This window comes from Nerophis ophidion, linkage group LG15, assembly GCF_033978795.1.
Source record: "Nerophis ophidion isolate RoL-2023_Sa linkage group LG15, RoL_Noph_v1.0, whole genome shotgun sequence".
Taxonomy (NCBI): Eukaryota; Metazoa; Chordata; class Actinopteri; order Syngnathiformes; family Syngnathidae; genus Nerophis; species Nerophis ophidion.
This window is the reverse complement of record NC_084625.1, coordinates 303,059-326,123: the sequence shown is the minus strand read 5'-3', so window position 1 is coordinate 326,123 and position 23,065 is coordinate 303,059. Positions and strand designations below refer to the sequence as shown.

Sequence of the window (23,065 nt, the reverse complement as noted above, 5' to 3'; positions counted from 1 at the left end):
GCAAACAGAAGGACTATCAGCAAACAGAAGGACTAGCAGCAAACAGAAGGACTAGCAGCAAACAGAAGGACTATCAGCAAACAGAAGGACTATCAGCAAACAGAAGGACTAGCAGCAAACAGAAGGACTATCAGCAAACAGAAGGACTATCAGCAAACAGAAGGACTAGCAGCAAACAGAAGGACTAGCAGCAAACAGAAGGACTATCAGCAAACAGAAGGACTAGCAGCAAACAGAAGGACTATCAGCAAACAGAAGGACTATCAGCAAACAGAAGGACTATCAGCAAACAGAAGGACTAGCAGCAAACAGAAGGACTAGCAGCAAACAGAAGGACTATCAGCAAACAGAAGGACGAGCAGCAAACAGAAGGACTAGCAGCAAACAGAAGGACTAGCAGCAAACAGAAGGACGAGCAGCAAACAGAAGGACTAGCAGCAGCAAACAGAAGGACTAGCAGCAAACAGAAGGACTAGCAGCAAACAGAAGGACTATCAGCAAACAGAAGGACTAGCAGCAAACAGAAGGACTATCAGTGTATTTGTTTGTGTTGCGTGGACTCAGTCGGGTATGTTGTCATCTTCATCATCCTTTCTTTGTATTCCTTTCATGAAGATGCACATAAGTTAGTTTTTGTTTCTTATACATTTCCATGATCAGAAAGGAGCAGATGGAAGAATATTATTCTTATATTTACTTCATCTAGTCATCAATCTTCTAATTGATGATTCATTAAGGTATGCAACACCTTTTTTTTCCTCCAAAATATTTGTATTGAATTTTGCAGAGAGTACAGTATGACAGAACATGGTAACAGCAAGTTGAGGTGTTACAATAAACATAATAAAGCCCCGCCCTTATAGTACCCACCCGCTCAGTTCCCAGGGTAATTGTCACCTAGTGCCCACAACAAATATAGAAACACATGAATATATCTAACCATAGGTTCAACCCAACAAAATATATTGAAAATAAATAGAAAACTGGATAAGGTAAAATAAATCAATAAAACATAAGATATACAATAAAATATAACCTAAAAGTAAACAAACACAGGGAATAGGGTTTGGGGGGTGGGGGGTGGGGGGGGGGGGTGGGGGGGCAGCGGTCAACTCTGTCTGAGTTGTGTTATTGGAATCACTTTTGGTGATGTCAAGCCTCCCAGTCTAGTATTGTTTCAATGTACTTTATGCAGTACCTTACACATGCCTGGCACATATAGTGTACCAGCCTCACAGTCTAGTATTGTTTCAATGTACTTTATGCAGTACCTTACACATGCCTGGCACATATAGTGTACCAGCCTCACAGTCTAGTATTGTTTCAATGTACTTTATGCAGTACCTTACACATGCCTGGCACATATAGTGTACCAGCCTCACAGTCTAGTATTGTTTCAATGTACTTTATGCAGTACCTTACACATGCCTGGCACATATAGTGTACCAGCCTCACAGTCTAGTATTGTTTCAATGTACTTTATGCAGTACCTTACACATGCCTGGTACATATAGTGTACCAGCCTCACAGTCTAGTATTGTTTCAATGTACTTTATGCAGTACCTTACACATGCCTGGCACATATAGTGTACCAGCCTCACAGTCTAGTATTGTTTCAATGTACTTTATGCAGTACCTTACACATGCCTGGCACATATAGTGTACCAGCCTCACAGTCTAGTATTGTTTCAATGTACTTTATGCAGTACCTTACACATGCCTGGCACATATAGTGTACCAGCCTCACAGTCTAGTATTGTTTCAATGTACTTTATGCAGTACCTTACACATGCCTGGCACATATAGTGTACCAGCCTCACAGTCTAGTATTGTTTCAATGTACTTTATGCAGTACCTTACACATGCCTGGCACATATAGTGTACCAGCCTCACAGTCTAGTATTGTTTCAATGTACTTTATGCAGTACCTTACACATGCCTGGCACATATAGTGTACCAGCCTCACAGTCTAGTATTGTTTCAATGTACTTTATGCAGTACCTTACACATGCCTGGCACATATAGTGTACCAGCCTCACAGTCTAGTATTGTTTCAATGTACTTTATGCAGTACCTTACACATGCCTGGCACATATAGTGTACCAGCCTCCCAGTCTAGTATTGTTTCAATGTACTTTATGCAGTACCTTACACATGCCTGGCACATATAGTGTACCAGCCTCACAGTCTAGCATTGTTTCAATGTACTTTATGCAGTACCTTACACATGCCTGGCACATATAGTGTACCAGCCTCACAGTCTAGTATTGTTTCAATGTACTTTATGCAGTACCTTACACATGCCTGGCACATATAGTGTACCAGCCTCACAGTCTAGTATTGTTTCAATGTACTTTATGCAGTACCTTACACATGCCTGGCACATATAGTGTACCAGCCTCACAGTCTAGTATTGTTTCAATGTACTTTATGCAGTACCTTACACATGCCTGGCACATATAGTGTACCAGCCTCACAGTCTAGTATTGTTTCAATGTACTTTATGCAGTACCTTACACATGCCTGGTACATATAGTGTACCAGCCTCACAGTCTAGTATTGTTTCAATGTACTTTATGCAGTACCTTACACATGCCTGGCACATATAGTGTACCAGCCTCACAGTCTAACATTGTTTCAATGTACTTTATGCAGTACCTTACACATGCCTGGCACATATAGTGTACCAGCCTCACAGTCTAACATTGTTTCAATGTACTTTATGCAGTACCTTACACATGCCTGGTACATATAGTGTACCAGCCTCACAGTCTAGTATTGTTTCAATGTACTTTATGCAGTACCTTACACATGCCTGGCACATATAGTGTACCAGCCTCACAGTCTAGTATTGTTTCAATGTACTTTATGCAGTACCTTACACATGCCTGGCACATATAGTGTACCAGCCTCACAGTCTAGTATTGTTTCAATGTACTTTATGCAGTACCTTACACATGCCTGGCACATATAGTGTACCAGCCTCACAGTCTAGTATTGTTTCAATGTACTTTATGCAGTACCTTACACATGCCTGGTACATATAGTGTACCAGCCTCACAGTCTAGTATTGTTTCAATGTACTTTATGCAGTACCTTACACATGCCTGGCACATATAGTGTACCAGCCTCACAGTCTAGTATTGTTTCAATGTACTTTATGCAGTACCTTACACATGCCTGGCACATATAGTGTACCAGCCTCACAGTCTAGTATTGTTTCAATGTACTTTATGCAGTACCTTACACATGCCTGGCACATATAGTGTACCAGCCTCACAGTCTAGTATTGTTTCAATGTACTTTATGCAGTACCTTACACATGCCTGGCACATATAGTGTACCAGCCTCACAGTCTAGTATTGTTTCAATGTACTTTATGCAGTACCTTACACATGCCTGGCACATATAGTGTACCAGCCTCACAGTCTAGTATTGTTTCAATGTACTTTATGCAGTACCTTACACATGCCTGGCACATATAGTGTACCAGCCTCCCAGTCTAACATTGTTTCAATGTACTTTATGCAGTACCTTACACATGCCTGGCACATATAGTGTACCAGCCTCACAGTCTAGTATTGTTTCAATGTACTTTATGCAGTACCTTACACATGCCTGGCACATATAGTGTACCAGCCTCACAGTCTAGTATTGTTTCAATGTACTTTATGCAGTACCTTACACATGCCTGGCACATATAGTGTACCAGCCTCACAGTCTAGTATTGTTTCAATGTACTTTATGCAGTACCTTACACATGCCTGGCACATATAGTGTACCAGCCTCACAGTCTAGTATTGTTTCAATGTACTTTATGCAGTACCTTACACATGCCTGGCACATATAGTGTACCAGCCTCACAGTCTAGTATTGTTTCAATGTACTTTATGCAGTACCTTACACATGCCTGGCACATATAGTGTACCAGCCTCACAGTCTAGCGTTGTTTCAATGTACTTTATGCAGTACCTTACACATGCCTGGCACATATAGTGTACCAGCCTCCCAGTCTAGTATTGTTTCAATGTACTTTATGCAGTACCTTACACATGCCTGGCACATATAGTGTACCAGCCTCCCAGTCTAGTATTGTTTCAATGTACTTTATGCAGTACCTTACACATGCCTGGCACATATAGTGTACCAGCCTCACAGTCTAGTATTGTTTCAATGTACTTTATGCAGTACCTTACACATGCCTGGCACATATAGTGTACCAGCCTCACAGTCTAGCATTGTTTCAATGTACTTTATGCAGTACCTTACACATGCCTGGCACATATAGTGTACCAGCCTCACAGTCTAGTATTGTTTCAATGTACTTTATGCAGTACCTTACACATGCCTGGCACATATAGTGTACCAGCCTCACAGTCTAACATTGTTTCAATGTACTTTATGCAGTACCTTACACATGCCTGGCACATATAGTGTACCAGCCTCACAGTCTAACATTGTTTCAATGTACTTTATGCAGTACCTTACACATGCCTGGTACATATAGTGTACCAGCCTCACAGTCTAGTATTGTTTCAATGTACTTTATGCAGTACCTTACACATGCCTGGCACATATAGTGTACCAGCCTCACAGTCTAGTATTGTTTCAATGTACTTTATGCAGTACCTTACACATGCCTGGCACATATAGTGTACCAGCCTCACAGTCTAGTATTGTTTCAATGTACTTTATGCAGTACCTTACACATGCCTGGCACATATAGTGTACCAGCCTCACAGTCTAGTATTGTTTCAATGTACTTTATGCAGTACCTTACACATGCCTGGCACATATAGTGTACCAGCCTCACAGTCTAGTATTGTTTCAATGTACTTTATGCAGTACCTTACACATGCCTGGCACATATAGTGTACCAGCCTCACAGTCTAGCGTTGTTTCAATGTACTTTATGCAGTACCTTACACATGCCTGGCACATATAGTGTACCAGCCTCCCAGTCTAGTATTGTTTCAATGTACTTTATGCAGTACCTTACACATGCCTGGCACATATAGTGTACCAGCCTCCCAGTCTAGTATTGTTTCAATGTACTTTATGCAGTACCTTACACATGCCTGGCACATATAGTGTACCAGCCTCACAGTCTAGTATTGTTTCAATGTACTTTATGCAGTACCTTACACATGCCTGGCACATATAGTGTACCAGCCTCACAGTCTAGCATTGTTTCAATGTACTTTATGCAGTACCTTACACATGCCTGGCACATATAGTGTACCAGCCTCACAGTCTAGTATTGTTTCAATGTACTTTATGCAGTACCTTACACATGCCTGGCACATATAGTGTACCAGCCTCACAGTCTAGTATTGTTTCAATGTACTTTATGCAGTACCTTACACATGCCTGGCACATATAGTGTACCAGCCTCACAGTCTAACATTGTTTCAATGTACTTTATGCAGTACCTTACACATGCCTGGTACATATAGTGTACCAGCCTCACAGTCTAGTATTGTTTCAATGTACTTTATGCAGTACCTTACACATGCCTGGCACATATAGTGTACCAGCCTCACAGTCTAGTATTGTTTCAATGTACTTTATGCAGTACCTTACACATGCCTGGCACATATAGTGTACCAGCCTCACAGTCTAGTATTGTTTCAATGTACTTTATGCAGTACCTTACACATGCCTGGCACATATAGTGTACCAGCCTCACAGTCTAGTATTGTTTCAATGTACTTTATGCAGTACCTTACACATGCCTGGCACATATAGTGTACCAGCCTCCCAGTCTAGTATTGTTTCAATGTACTTTATGCAGTACCTTACACATGCCTGGCACATATAGTGTACCAGCCTCACAGTCTAGTATTGTTTCAATGTACTTTATGCAGTACCTTACACATGCCTGGCACATATAGTGTACCAGCCTCACAGTCTAGCATTGTTTCAATGTACTTTATGCAGTACCTTACACATGCCTGGCACATATAGTGTACCAGCCTCACAGTCTAGTATTGTTTCAATGTACTTTATGCAGTACCTTACACATGCCTGGCACATATAGTGTACCAGCCTCACAGTCTAGTATTGTTTCAATGTACTTTATGCAGTACCTTACACATGCCTGGCACATATAGTGTACCAGCCTCACAGTCTAACATTGTTTCAATGTACTTTATGCAGTACCTTACACATGCCTGGCACATATAGTGTACCAGCCTCACAGTCTAACATTGTTTCAATGTACTTTATGCAGTACCTTACACATGCCTGGTACATATAGTGTACCAGCCTCACAGTCTAGTATTGTTTCAATGTACTTTATGCAGTACCTTACACATGCCTGGCACATATAGTGTACCAGCCTCACAGTCTAGTATTGTTTCAATGTACTTTATGCAGTACCTTACACATGCCTGGCACATATAGTGTACCAGCCTCACAGTCTAACATTGTTTCAATGTACTTTATGCAGTACCTTACACATGCCTGGTACATATAGTGTACCAGCCTCACAGTCTAGTATTGTTTCAATGTACTTTATGCAGTACCTTACACATGCCTGGCACATATAGTGTACCAGCCTCACAGTCTAGTATTGTTTCAATGTACTTTATGCAGTACCTTACACATGCCTGGTACATATAGTGTACCAGCCTCACAGTCTAGTATTGTTTCAATGTACTTTATGCAGTACCTTACACATGCCTGGCACATATAGTGTACCAGCCTCACAGTCTAGTATTGTTTCAATGTACTTTATGCAGTACCTTACACATGCCTGGCACATATAGTGTACCAGCCTCACAGTCTAACATTGTTTCAATGTACTTTATGCAGTACCTTACACATGCCTGGTACATATAGTGTACCAGCCTCACAGTCTAGTATTGTTTCAATGTACTTTATGCAGTACCTTACACATGCCTGGCACATATAGTGTACCAGCCTCCCAGTCTAGTATTGTTTCAATGTACTTTATGCAGTACCTTACACATGCCTGGCACATATAGTGTACCAGCCTCACAGTCTAGTATTGTTTCAATGTACTTTATGCAGTACCTTACACATGCCTGGCACATATAGTGTACCAGCCTCACAGTCTAGCATTGTTTCAATGTACTTTATGCAGTACCTTACACATGCCTGGCACATATAGTGTACCAGCCTCACAGTCTAGTATTGTTTCAATGTACTTTATGCAGTACCTTACACATGCCTGGCACATATAGTGTACCAGCCTCACAGTCTAGTATTGTTTCAATGTACTTTATGCAGTACCTTACACATGCCTGGCACATATAGTGTACCAGCCTCACAGTCTAACATTGTTTCAATGTACTTTATGCAGTACCTTACACATGCCTGGCACATATAGTGTACCAGCCTCACAGTCTAACATTGTTTCAATGTACTTTATGCAGTACCTTACACATGCCTGGTACATATAGTGTACCAGCCTCACAGTCTAGTATTGTTTCAATGTACTTTATGCAGTACCTTACACATGCCTGGCACATATAGTGTACCAGCCTCACAGTCTAGTATTGTTTCAATGTACTTTATGCAGTACCTTACACATGCCTGGCACATATAGTGTACCAGCCTCACAGTCTAACATTGTTTCAATGTACTTTATGCAGTACCTTACACATGCCTGGTACATATAGTGTACCAGCCTCACAGTCTAGTATTGTTTCAATGTACTTTATGCAGTACCTTACACATGCCTGGCACATATAGTGTACCAGCCTCACAGTCTAGTATTGTTTCAATGTACTTTATGCAGTACCTTACACATGCCTGGCACATATAGTGTACCAGCCTCACAGTCTAGTATTGTTTCAATGTACTTTATGCAGTACCTTACACATGCCTGGCACATATAGTGTACCAGCCTCACAGTCTAGTATTGTTTCAATGTACTTTATGCAGTACCTTACACATGCCTGGCACATATAGTGTACCAGCCTCCCAGTCTAGTATTGTTTCAATGTACTTTATGCAGTACCTTACACATGCCTGGCACATATAGTGTACCAGCCTCACAGTCTAGTATTGTTTCAATGTACTTTATGCAGTACCTTACACATGCCTGGCACATATAGTGTACCAGCCTCACAGTCTAACATTGTTTCAATGTACTTTATGCAGTACCTTACACATGCCTGGCACATATAGTGTACCAGCCTCCCAGTCTAGTATTGTTTCAATGTACTTTATGCAGTACCTTACACATGCCTGGCACATATAGTGTACCAGCCTCCCAGTCTAGTATTGTTTCAATGTACTTTATGCAGTACCTTACACATGCCTGGCACATATAGTGTACCAGCCTCACAGCCTCTCTCCACTGCCCATCAGTAAAGTTGTCCCAAGGTCACGCTCCCAGGATTCTCAGGCAAGTGAAGGTCAGGTGTATGTAGAAGGCCAATTGAGTTGTATATGACAGATATCAGACGTCGTTGGTCAGAGTCAAAGGAGAGAAACTGATCAATTTCTGCTTCTGGGGGGCGGTTGGGAAAATGAGGAAATAGTTTTTTGATCAAATGCCTTCCTTGGAGTTATGGAAAGAAATGAGTATTAGGCAGATAGTATCTTGTTGACAGAGAAGTGAAGGAAGAGAACAGCCATTGTTGTACAGGTCATTGAGAATTTTGAGGCCGTTAGTCGACCAAACGTGAAACACGTTATCGGAGCAGGAAGTAAGTAGACCGACAACACAAACAATGCCAAACTATTAGTGGATGTAAACTATTATACAAACATGGGGTTTGCTTCAAATATAAAGATGACGGTCTTTATATTGCCCTGATCTTGTACTCTGTCTCAAAGTGTTAACATGTGCTCTGTGTTTCCTTACCATTGTTGTTATGTTGTCTCCTACTATTGTTGTTATGTTGTCTATTACCATTGTTGTTATGTTGTCTATTACCATTGTTGTTATGTTGTCTAATACCATTGTTGTTATGTTGTCTCCTACCATTGTTGTTATGTTGTCTCCTACCATTGTTGTTATGTTGTCTATTACCATTGTTGTTATGTTGTCTAATACCATTGTTGTTATGTTGTCTCCTACCATTGTTGTTATGTTGTCTCCTACCATTGTTGTTATGTTGTCTCCTACCATTGTTGTTATGTTGTCTAATACCATTGTTGTTATGTTGTCTCCTACCATTGTTGTTATGTTGTCTCCTACCATTGTTGTTATGTTGTCTCCTACAATTGTTGTTATGTTGTCTATTACCATTGTTGTTATGTTGTCTATTACCATTGTTGTTATGTTGTCTATTACCATTGTTGTTATGTTGTCTATTACCATTGTTGTTATGTTGTCTATTACCATTGTTGTTATGTTGTCTATTACCATTGTTGTTATGTTGTCTATTACCATTGTTGTTATGTTGTCTATTACCATTGTTGTTATGTTGTCTATTACCATTGTTGTTATGTTGTCTATTACCATTGTTGTTATGTTGTCTATTACCATTGTTGTTATGTTGTCTATTACCATTGTTGTTATGTTGTCTATTACCATTGTTGTTATGTTGTCTATTACCATTGTTGTTATGTTGTCTATTACCATTGTTGTTATGTTGTCTCCTACAATTGTTGTTATGTTGTCTATTACCATTGTTGTTATGTTGTCTATTACCATTGTTGTTATGTTGTCTATTACCATTGTTGTTATGCTGTCTATTACCATTGTTGTTATGTTGTCTATTACCATTGTTGTTATGTTGTCTATTACCATTGTTGTTATGTTGTCTATTACCATTGTTGTTATGTTGTCTATTACCATTGTTGTTATGTTGTCTATTACCATTGTTGTTATGTTGTCTATTACCATTGTTGTTATGTTGTCTATTACCATTGTTGTTATGTTGTCTATTACCATTGTTGTTATGTTGTCTATTACCATTGTTGTTATGTTGTCTATTACCATTGTTGTTATGTTGTCTATTACCATTGTTGTTATGTTGTCTATTACCATTGTTGTTATGTTGTCTATTACCAAAGTGTTTTAATTCTTCCTAAATAATTGATACAAATGATTGTTAGAGTGTAATAATTATTGTTAGCTGTGGTAATGCCACCATGATACAACATCTGTATAATAACCCTTAAACAAAGTAACAATCAATGTATTGATCACTGATTGGAGGAATGGGGGTGAGATGAAATAAGTTATCTTCTTCCCTGTCATGCAAAAGTGGATCACCACGCTTACCTGCTGTACTTTACCTTTTGCATTATATTCATTTATATCACTATGTGTTGTCTACCTAGTAATTTTCTTTTTTTATGTCATTGCCTGAAATAAATGAATTAATGGGAAATGAAAATGAAAATGGTATATATTTATTACATCCTCAAAATTCTACACACAACCCCCCATGACAATGTTAATGGCTTTTTTAAAACCATTTTGCAAATGTAATAAAAATAAAAGAGTAAGAAATCACATTACCAGATCATGTCCAACCAAATGAATTTAGCACAGGTGGACTTCAATCAAGCTGTAGGAAGATCTCAAGGAAGATCAGTTGAAACACAATGCAGCTGACCTTGGAGCTTCAATACCTTTATTACTTCTTTTGAAGACATTTGCAAACAATTCTAAAAAGTCATTATGGGGTATTGTGTGTAGAATTTTGAGGAGCAAAAAGGATGTATACAACAAATGGAAATGTGTGACGACTGTAACGTTTGATGACTTTGTCCACAGAGAGGGAAGTCCACAGCAGATGGACCTCACCACCTGCTTGGGCGGCGAGGCCGCGGACGACAACACGTCCTTTATATACCTCAAGTGCAGCTCTGAAGACGATCCTGAGGTGAGGAGAAAACTCAAGTCTCAGGTGATGGAACAAAAGTGAGGAGAGGAGAAAACTCAAGTCTCAGGTGATGGAACAAAAGTGAGGAGAGGAGAAAACTCAAGTCTCAGGTGATGGAACAAAAGTGAGGAGAGGAGAAAACTCAAGTGTCAGGTGATGGAACAAAAGTGAGGAGAGGAGAAAACTCAAGTCTCAGGTGATGAAACAAAAGTGAGGAGAGGAGAAAACTCAAGTCTCAGTTGATGGAACAAAAGTGAGGAGAGGAGAAAACTCAAGTGTCAGGTGATGGAACAAAAGTGAGGAGAGGAGAAAACTCAAGTGACAGGTGATGGAACAAAAGTGAGGAGAGGAGAAAACTCAACTCTCATGTGATGGAACAAAAGTGAGGAGGAGAAAACTCAAGTGTCAGGTGATGGAACAAAAGTGAGGAGAGGAGAAAAATCAACTCTCAGGTGATGGAACAAAAGTGAGGAGAGGAGAAAACTCAAGTGTCAGGTGATGGAACAAAAGTGAGGAGAGGAGAAAACTCAAGTGTCAGGTGATGGAACAAAAGTGAGGAGAGGAGAAAACTCAAGTGTCAGGTGATGGAACAAAAGTGAGGAGAGGACAAAACTCAAGTGTCAGGTGATGGAACAAAAGTGAGGAGAGGAGAAAACTCAAGTGAAAGGTGATGGAACAAAAGTGAGGAGAGGAGAAAACTCAACTCTCATGTGATGGAACAAAAAGTGAGGAGAGGAGAAAACTCAAGTGTCAGGTGATGGAACAAAAGTGAGGAGAGGAGAAAACTCAAGTGTCAGATGATGGAACAAAAGTGAGGAGAGGAGAAAACTCAAGTGTCAGGTGATGGAACAAAAGTGAGGAGAGGAGAAAACTCAAGTGTAAAGTGATGGAACAAAAGTGAGGAGAGGAGAAAACTCAAGTGTCAGGTGATGGAACAAAAGTGAGGAGAGGAGAAAACTCAAGTGTCAGATGATGGAACAAAAGTGAGGAGAGGAGAAAACTCAAGTGTCAGACGATGGAACAAAAGTGAGGAGAGGAGAAAACTCAAGTGTCAGGTGATGGAACAAAAGTGAGGAGAGGAGAAAACTCAAGTGTCAGGTGATGGAACAAAAGTGAGGAGAGGAGAAAACTCAAGTGTCAGGTGATGGAACAAAAGTGAGGAGAGGAGAAAACTCAAGTGTCAGATGATGGAACAAAAGTGAGGAGAGGAGAAAACTCAAGTGTCAGATGATGGAACACAAGTGAGGAGAGGAGAAAACTCAAGTGTCAGGTGATGGAACAAAAGTGAGGAGAGGAGAAAACTCAAGTCTCAGGTGATGAAACAAAAGTGAGGAGAGGAGAAAACTCAAGTCTCAGTTGATGGAACAAAAGTGAGGAGAGGAGAAAACTCAAGTGTCAGGTGATGGAACAAAAGTGAGGAGAGGAGAAAACTCAAGTGACAGGTGATGGAACAAAAGTGAGGAGAGGAGAAAACTCAACTCTCATGTGATGGAACAAAAGTGAGGAGGAGAAAACTCAAGTGTCAGGTGATGGAACAAAAGTGAGGAGAGGAGAAAAATAAACTCTCAGGTGATGGAACAAAAGTGAGGAGAGGAGAAAACTCAAGTGTCAGGTGATGGAACAAAAGTGAGGAGAGGAGAAAACTCAAGTGTCAGGTGATGGAACAAAAGTGAGGAGAGGAGAAAACTCAAGTGTCAGGTGATGGAACAAAAGTGAGGAGAGGACAAAACTCAAGTGTCAGGTGATGGAACAAAAGTGAGGAGAGGAGAAAACTCAAGTGACAGGTGATGGAACAAAAGTGAGGAGAGGAGAAAACTCAACTCTCATGTGATGGAACAAAAAGTGAGGAGAGGAGAAAACTCAAGTGTCAGGTGATGGAACAAAAGTGAGGAGAGGAGAAAACTCAAGTGTCAGGTGATGGAACAAAAGTGAGGAGAGGAGAAAACTCAAGTGTCAGATGATGGAACAAAAGTGAGGAGAGGAGAAAACTCAAGTGTCAGGTGATGGAACAAAAGTGAGGAGAGGAGAAAACTCAAGTGTAAAGTGATGGAACAAAAGTGAGGAGAGGAGAAAACTCAAGTGTCAGGTGATGGAACAAAAGTGAGGAGAGGAGAAAACTCAAGTGTCAGATGATGGAACAAAAGTGAGGAGAGGAGAAAACTCAAGTGTCAGGTGATGGAACAAAAGTGAGGAGAGGAGAAAACTCAAGTGTCAGGTGATGGAACAAAAGTGAGGAGAGGAGAAAACGCAAGTGTCAGGTGATGGAACAAAAGTGAGGAGAGGAGAAAACTCAAGTGTCAGATGATGGAACAAAAGTGAGGAGAGGAGAAAACTCAAGTGTCAGATGATGGAACAAAAGTGAGGAGAGGAGAAAACTCAAGTGTCAGGTGATGGAACAAAAGTGAGGAGAGGAGAAAACTCAAGTGTCAGATGATGGAACAAAAGCTTTCTTTTGTCCCTCAGAAAAACTGTACTCCACTCCCTCTGCCCACTTACACCCTGAGGAGGGAGGAGTTCAAGAGGTTCTTCAAGGAGGTACCGGACTCTGAGACACTTCTTGTGGGTCAGTCAGCATTTATTTGATATCTATCTTACACAACATTTATTTTATACATCATTTATCTTATACATAATTTATTTGATACATCATTTTTTATACATCATTTATTTTATACAGCATTTATTTAATACAGTATCTATTTTATACGTCATTTATTCATACATCAGCTATTTTATACATAATTAATTTTATACAGCATCTATTTAATACAGCATTTATTTTATACATCATCATTTTATACATCATTTATTTTTTACATCATCTATTTTATTCAGCATCCATTTTATACATTATTCATTTTAAACATCATTTTTTGCATGCATCATTTATTTTATACATCATATATTTTATACGGCATTGATTTTATACATAATTTACTTTATACATCATCTATTTTATACATCATCTATTTTATACACTATCTATTTCATATATCCTTTATTTTGTACATCATTTATTTTAAACATGATTTTTTGCATGCATCATTTATTTTATACATCATATATTTTACGCATCATTTATCTTATACATCATTTATTTTATACATCATTTGCTATATACATCATTTATTTATACATCATTTGCTATATACATCATTTATTTATACATAATTTGCTATATACATCATTTATTTATACATCATCAATTTTACACATTATTTATTCTATACATCATTTATTTTATACATCATTTGCTATATACATCATTTATTTATACATCATTTGCTATATACATCATTTATTTATACATCATCAATTTTACACATTATTTATTCTATACCTCATTTATTTTATACATCATTTGCTATATACATCATTTATTTATACATCATTAATTTTACACATTATGTATTCTATACATCATTTATTTTATGCATCATGTATTTCATACATGATTCATTTTATACATCATCTAATTTATACATAATTTTTTACACATCTTTTATGTTACACATAATTTATTTTATATATCATCTATTGTATACATAATTTATTGTGTACATCATATATATACATACTTACATGTGTGTTGTGTACATCATGTATACAATGGCATGTGTGTTGAGTACATCATGTATACACTTGCATGTGTGTTGTGTACATCATATATTGTGTACATATACTTACATGTGTTTTGTGTACATCATGTATATACTTACGTGTGTGTTGTGTACATCATGTATACAATGGCATGTGTGTTGCGTACATCATGTATACACTTGCATGTGTGTTGTGTACATCATACATTGTGTACATATACTTACATGTGTTTTGTGTATATCATGCATTGTGTACATATACTTACATGTGTTTTGTGTACATCATGTATATACTTACGTGTGTATTGTGTACATTATGCATATATTTACATGTGTGTGTGTGTACATTACATATATACATACGTGTGTGTTGTGTACATTACGTATATACATACGTGTGTGTCGTGTACATCATGTTTATACTTACATGTGTGTTGTGTACATCATGTATATACTTACATGTGTGTTGTGTACATCATGTATATACTTACATGTGTGTTGTGTACATCATGTATATACTTACATGTGTGTTGTGTACATCATGTATATACTTACATGTGTGTTGTGTACATCATGTATACACTTGCATGTGTGTTGTGTACATCATGTATACACTTGTATGTGTGTTGTGTACATCATGCATTGTGGACATATACTTAGATGTATGTTGTGTACATCATGCATTGTGTAAATATACTTACATGTGTGTTGTGTACATCACGTATATACTTGTGTGTATTGTGTACATTATGTACACATTAACATGTGTGTGTACATTACATATATGCATACGTGTGTGTTGTGTACATCATGTATATACTTACATGTGTGTTGTGTACATTATGTATATATTTACATGTGTGTACATTACATATATACATACGTGTGTGTTGTATACATCATGTATATACTTGCATGTGTGTTGTGTACATCATGTATATATTTACATGTGTGTGTACATTACATATATACATACGTGTGTGTTGTATACATCATTTATATTCTTACATGTGTGTTGTGTACATTATGTATATACCTACACGAGTGTTGTGTACATCATGTGTTGTGTACATGTACTTACATGTGTGTTGTGCACATCATGTGTTGTGTACATGTACTTACATGTGTATTGTGTACATCATGTATATTTGTACATGTGTTTTGTGTACATAAAATTACGTGTGTACATATGCTTACATTGGTATTGTGTACATGTACTAACATGTGTATGGTGTACATCATGTGTACTTCAAGGTGTGTTATGTTCAACATGTGTGGTGTGTGTCAGAGTACCTGTGTGCCCTGCAGCGAGACATCATGTGTTGTGTACATCATGTGTTGTGTACATACATTTAAACGTGTGTTGTGTACATTGTGTGTTGTGTCCATATACTTACATGTGTGTTGTGTACATCATGTGTTGTGTACATATACTTACATGTGTGTTGTGTACATCATGTGTTGTGTCCATGTATTTAAATGTGTGTTGTGTACATCATGTATTGTGTACATATACTTACATGTGTGTTGTGTACATCATGTGGTCTCCATGTACTTACATGTGTGTTGTGTACATCATGTGTTGTGTACATATACTTAAATGTGTGTTGTGTACATCATGTGTTGTGTACATGTACCTAAATGTGTGTTGTGTACATCATGTGTTGTGTACATCAGACTACCCGTGTTCTCTCCAGTGTGTTGTGTCCATATACTTCATGTGTGTTGTGTACATCATGTGTTGTGTACATATACTTACATGTGTGTTGTGTACATATACTGTACTTACATGTGTGTTGTGTACATATACTGTACTTACATGTGTGTTGTGTACATCAGACTACCCGTGTTACCTCCAGTGTGTTGTGTCCATATACTGTACTTACATGTGTGTTGTGTACATATACTTACATGTGTGTTGTGTACATCATGTGGTGTGTCCATGTACTTACATGTGTGTTTTGTACATCATGTGTTGTGTACATGTACTTAAATGTGTGTTTTTTACATCATGTGTTGTGTACATATACTTGCATGTGTGTTGTGTACATCATGTGTTGTGTCCATGTACTTACATGTGTGTTGTGTACATCATGTGTTGTGTACATGTACTTAAATGTGTGTTTTTTACATCATGTGTTGTGTACATATACTTGCATGTGTGTTGTATACATCATGTGTTGTGTCCATGTACTTACATGTGTGTTGTGTACATCATGTGTTGTGTCCATGTACTTACATGTGTGTTGTGTACATCATGTGTTGTGTGCATGTTGTGTGTGGCAGACTACCCCTGTGCCCTGCATTGTGATATCATGTGTTGTGTACATCATGAGTTGTGTACATGTTGTGTGTGACAGACTACCCGTGTGCCCTGCAGAGAGACATCCTCCTTCAGGGACGTCTTTACCTCACAGACAACTGGCTCTGTTTCTACAGCAACGTGTTCCGCGGCACCAAGGTCATATTCACCAGAGTAATGTTCATCATAACACCAAGGTCATATTCACCAGAGTAATGTTCATCATAACACCAAGGTCATATTCACCACAGTAATGTTCATCATAACACCAAGGTCATATTCACCAGAGTAATGTTCATCATAACACCAAGGTCATATTCACCAGAGTAATGTTCATCATAACACCAAGGTCATATTCACCAGAGTAATGTTCATCATAACACCAAGGTCATATTCACCAGAGTAATGTTCATCATAACACCAAGGTCATATTCACCAGAGTAATGTTCATCATAACACCAAGGTCATATTCACCAGAGTAATGTTCATCATAACACCAAGGTCATATTCACCACAGTAATGTTCATCATAACACCAAGGTCATATTCACCACAGTAATGTTCATCATAACACCAAGGTCATATTCACCAGAGTAATGTTCATCATAACACCAAGGTCATATTCACCAGAGTAATGTTCATCATAACACCAAGGTCATATTCACCAGAGTAATGTTCATCATAACACCAAGGTCATATTCACCAGAGTAATGTTCATCATAACACCAAGGTCATATTCACCAGAGTAATGTTCATCATAACACCAAGGTCATATTCACCAGAGTAATGTTCATCATAACACCAAGGTCATATTCACCACAGTAATGTTCATCATAACACCAAGGTCATATTCACCAGAGTAATGTTCATCATAACACCAAGGTCATATTCACCAGAGTAATGTTCATCATAACACCAAGGTCATATTCACCAGAGTAATGTTCATCATAACACCAAGGTCATATTCACCAGAGTAATGTTCATCATAACACCAAGGTCATATTCACCACAGTAATGTTCATCATAACACCAAGGTCATATTCACCAGAGTAATGTTCATCATAACACCAAGGTCATATTCACCAGAGTAATGTTCATCATAACACCAAGGTCATATTCACCAGAGTAATGTTCATCAAAATACTAAACATCATAATAATGATCATTATACTAATAATCATCTTCATGATATTGATAATTATACTAATAATCATCATCATACTAATGATAATTATACTAATATTTATCATCATAATAATGATACTAATCATCATCATAATATTGATCATACTTTTGCAAAAAATCATCATAATTATGATAATACTACTACTAATAATAATCATAACCATCATAATGATGATAATAATACACATAATCGTCATTATGATAATATTATTAATAATCATGATCATTATAATAACAATCATCATAAATATGAAAATAATGATCATATAAATAATACTAAAATTCCATCCATCCATCCATCGTATTTCTACCGCTTGTCCATTACGAGCCGCGGGGGAAAATGGTGGCTTTCTCGATGAATGATTTCATCTGCAACATGTGATCAATAACTTCATGATTTCATCTGCAATATATGATCAATAACTTCATGATTTCATCTGCAATATATGATCAATAACTTCATGATTTCATCTGCAATATATGATCAATAACTTCATGATTTCATCTGCAATATATGATCAATAACTTGAATTTGCCTACCTCTGTGTGCACTTGAAAATGTTGCTGTTTAGTTGTTGTTGTCATCAATGAACTCACGTCTACCTCTATGTGCACTTGAAAATGTTGCTGTTTAGTTGTTGTTGTCATCAATGAACTCACGCCTACCTCTGTGTGCACTTGAAAATGTTGCTGTTTAGTTGTTGTTGTCATCAATGAACTCACGCCTACCTCTGTGTGCACTTGAAAATGTTGCTGTTTAGTTGTTGTTGTCATCAATGAACTCACGCCTACCTCTGTGTGCACTTGAAAATGTTGCTGTTTAGTTGTTGTTGTCATCAATGAACTCACGTCTACCTCTGTGTGCACTTGAAAATGTTGCTGTTTAGTTGTTGTTGTCATCAATGAACTCACGTCTACCTCTGTGTGCACTTGAAAATGTTGCTGTTTAGTTGTTGGGGTGTTGTTGTCATCAATGAACTCACATATACCTCTGTGTGCACTTGAAAATGTTGCTGTTTAGTTGTTGGGGTGTTGTTGTCATCAATGAACTCACATCTACCTCTGTCTGCACTTGAAAATGTTGCTGTTTAGTTGTTGGAGTGTTGTTGTCATCAATGAACTCACGTCTACCTCTGTCTGCACTTGAAAATGTTGCTGTTTAGTTGTTGGGGTGTTGTTGTCATCAATGAACTCACGTCTACCTCTGTGTGCACTTGAAAATGTTGCTGTTTAGTTGTTGTCATCAATGAACTCACGTCTACCACTGTGTGCACTTGAAAATGTTGCTGTTTAGTTGTTGGGGTGTTGTTGTCATCAATGAACTCACATCTACCTCTGTGTGCACTTGAAAATGTTGCTGTTTAGTTGTTGTCATCAATGAACTCACGCCTACCTCTGTGTGCACTTGAAAATGTTGCTGTTTAGTTGTTGGAGTGTTGTTGTCATCAATGAACTCACGTCTACCTCTGTGTGCACTTGAAAATGTTGCTGTTTAGTTGTTGTCATCAATGAACTCACGCCTACCTCTGTGTGCACTTGAAAATGTTGCTGTTTAGTTGTTGGAGTGTTGTTGTCATCAATGAACTCACGTCTACCTCTGTGTGCACTTGAAAATGTTGCTGTTTAGTTGTTGTCATCAATGAACTCACGTCTACCTCTATGTGCACTTGAAAATGTTGCTGTTTAGTTGTTGTTGTCATCAATGAACTCACGTCTACCTCTGTGTGCACTTGAAAATGTTGCTGTTTAGTTGTTGTTGTCATCAATGAACTCACGTCTACCTCTGTGTGCACTTGAAAATGTTGCTGTTTAGTTGTTGGGGTGTTGTTGTCATCAATGAACTCACATATACCTCTGTGTGCACTTGAAAATGTTGCTGTTTAGTTGTTGGGGTGTTGTTGTCATCAATGAACTCACATCTACCTCTGTGTGCACTTGAAAATGTTGCTGGTTAGTTGTTGGAGTGTTGTTGTCATCAATGAACTCACGTCTACCTCTGTGTGCACTTGAAAATGTTGCTGTTTAGTTGTTGTCATCAATGAACTCACGTCTACCACTGTGTGCACTTGAAAATGTTGCTGTTTAGTTGTTGGGGTGTTGTTGTCATCAATGAACTCACGTCTACCTCTGTGTGCACTTGAAAATGTTGCTGTTTAGTTGTTGGGGTGTTGTTGTCATCAATGAACTCACGTCTACCTCTGTGTGCACTTGAAAATGTTGCTGTTTAGTTGTTGTCATTATTGAACTCACGTCTACCTCTGTGTGCACTTGAAAATGTTGCTGTTTAGTTGTTGGGGTGTTGTTGTCATCAATGAACTCACGTCTACCTCTGTCTGCACTTGAAAATGTTGCTGTTTAGTTGTTGGGGTGTTGTTGTCATCAATGAACTCACGTCTACCTCTGTGTGCACTTGAAAATGTTGCTGTTTAGTTGTTGTCATCAATGAACTCACGTCTACCTCTGTGTGCACTTGAAAATGTTGCTGTTTAGTTGTTGTCATTATTGAACTCACGTCTACCTCTGTGTGCACTTGAAAATGTTGCTGTTTAGTTGTTGGGGTGTTGTTGTCATCAATGAACTCACGTCTACCTCTGTCTGCACTTGAAAATGTTGCTGTTTAGTTGTTGGGGTGTTGTTGTCATCAATGAACTCACGTCTACCTCTGTGTGCACTTGAAAATGTTGCTGTTTAGTTGTTGTCATCAATGAACTCACGTCTACCTCTGTGTGCACTTGAAAATGTTGCTGTTTAGATGTTGTCATCAATGAACTCACGTCTACCTCTGTGTGCACTTGAAAATGTTGCTGTTTAGTTGTTGGGGTGTTGTTGTCATCAATGAACTCACGCCTACCTCGGTGTGCACTTGAAAATGTTGCTGTTTAGTTGTTGGGGTGTTGTTGTCACCAATGAACTCACGCCTACCCCTATGTGCACTTGAAAATGTTGCTGTTTAGTTGTTGTTGTCATCAATGAACTCACGCCTACCTCTGTGTGCACTTGAAAATGTTGCTGTTTAGTTGTTGGAGTGTTGTTGTCATCAATGAACTCACATCTACCTCTATGTGCACTTGAAAATGTTGCTGTTTAGTTGTTGGGGTGTTGTTGTCATCAATGAACTCACATCTACCTCTGTGTGCATTTGAAAATGTTGCTGTTTAGTTGTTGGAGTGTTGTTGTCATCAATGAACTCACATCTACCTCTATGTGCACTTGAAAATGTTGCTGTTTAGTTGTTGGGGTGTTGTTGTCATCAATGAACTCACATCTACCTCTGTGTGCATTTGAAAATGTTGCTGTTTAGTTGTTGGAGTGTTGTTGTCATCAATGAACTCACGTCTACCTCTATGTGCACTTGAAAATGTTGCTGTTTAGTTGTTGTTGTCATCAATGAACTCACGTCTACCTCTGTGTGCACTTGAAAATGTTGCTGTTTAGTTGTTGGGGTGTTGTTGTCATCAATGAACTCACATATACCTCTGTGTGCACTTGAAAATGTTGCTGTTTAGTTGTTGGGGTGTTGTTGTCATCAATGAACTCACATCTACCTCTGTGTGCACTTGAAAATGTTGCTGTTTAGTTGTTGGAGTGTTGTTGTCATCAATGAACTCACGTCTACCTCCGTCTGCACTTGAAAATGTTGCTGTTTAGTTGTTGGGGTGTTGTTGTCATCAATGAACTCACGTCTACCACTGTGTGCACTTGAAAATGTTGCTGTTTAGTTGTTGGGGTGTTGTTGTCATCAATGAACTCACGTCTACCTCTGTGTGCACTTGAAAATGTTGCTGTTTAGTTGTTGTCATTATTGAACTCACGTCTACCTCTGTGTGCACTTGAAAATGTTGCTGTTTAGTTGTTGGGGTGTTGTTGTCATCAATGAACTCACGTCTACCTCTGTCTGCACTTGAAAATGTTGCTGTTTAGTTGTTGGGGTGTTGTTGTCATCAATGAACTCACGTCTACCTCTGTGTGCACTTGAAAATGTTGCTGTTTAGTTGTTGTCATCAATGAACTCACGTCTACCTCTGTGTGCACTTGAAAATGTTGCTGTTTAGTTGTTGTCATCAATGAACTCACGTCTACCTCTGTGTGCACTTGAAAATGTTGCTGTTTAGTTGTTGGGGTGTTGTTGTCATCAATGAACTCACGCCTACCTCTGTGTGCACTTGAAAATGTTGCTGTTTAGTTGTTGTCATCAATGAACTCACGTCTACCTCTGTGTGCACTTGAAAATGTTGCTGTTTAGTTGTTGTCATTATTGAACTCACGTCTACCTCTGTGTGCACTTGAAAATGTTGCTGTTTAGTTGTTGGGGTGTTGTTGTCATCAATGAACTCACGTCTACCTCTGTGTGCACTTGAAAATGTTGCTGTTTAGTTGTTGTCATCAATGAACTCACATCTACCTCTGTGTGCACTTGAAAATGTTGCTGTTTAGTTGTTGTCATCAATGAACTCACGTCTACCTCTGTGTGCACTTGAAAATGTTGCTGTTTAGTTGTTGTCATCAATGAACTCACATCTACCTCTGTGTGCACTTGAAAATGTTGCTGTTTAGTTGTTGTCATCAATGAACTCACGTCTACCTATGTGTGCACTTGAAAATGTTGCTGTTTAGTTGTTGGGGTGTTGTTGTCATCAATGAACTCACGTCTACCTCTGTGTGCACTTGAAAATGTTGCTGTTTAGTTGTTGTCATCAATGAACTCACGTCTACCTCTGTGTGCACTTGAAAATGTTGCTGTTTAGTTGTTGGGGTGTTGTTGTCACCAATGAACTCACGCCTACCCCTATGTGCACTTGAAAATGTTGCTGTTTAGTTGTTGTTGTCATCAATGAACTCACGCCTACCTCTGTGTGCACTTGAAAATGTTGCTGTTTAGTTGTTGGAGTGTTGTTGTCATCAATGAACTCACATCTACCTCTGTGTGCACTTGAAAATGTTGCTGTTTAGTTGTTGGGGTGTTGTTGTCATCAATGAACTCACGTCTACCTCTGTGTGCATTTGAAAATGTTGCTGTTTAGTTGTTGGAGTTTTGTTGTCATCAATGAACTCACGTCTACCTCTGTGTGCACTTGAAAATGTTGCTGTTTAGTTGTTGGGGTGTTGTTGTCATCAATGAACTCACGTCTACCTCTGTGTGCACTTGAAAATGTTGCTGTTTTGTTG

General features: G+C 38.5%; 1 protein-coding gene across 3 annotated transcripts in view; it reads left to right on the top strand.

Annotated features, from left to right (window-relative positions):
• Positions 1-86: 86 nt before the first annotated feature.
• Positions 87-23,065, top strand: part of gramd1c (GRAM domain containing 1c) — a 61,471-nt gene continuing 38,492 nt past the window's right edge. Inside the window, exons 1-4 of one of the 3 annotated variants that reach the window (XM_061921156.1) lie at positions 87-568; positions 10,706-10,814; positions 13,278-13,377; positions 16,794-16,874. In XM_061921156.1, the coding sequence (XP_061777140.1) occupies positions 10,725-10,814; positions 13,278-13,377; positions 16,794-16,874 (271 nt within the window). In that variant the 5' untranslated portion in view covers positions 87-568; positions 10,706-10,724. Of the gene's footprint in view, positions 569-10,705; positions 10,815-13,277; positions 13,378-16,773; positions 16,875-23,065 lie in introns of all 3 variants that reach the window. The other 2 variants (XM_061921155.1, XM_061921157.1) reach the window with 2 other exon arrangements.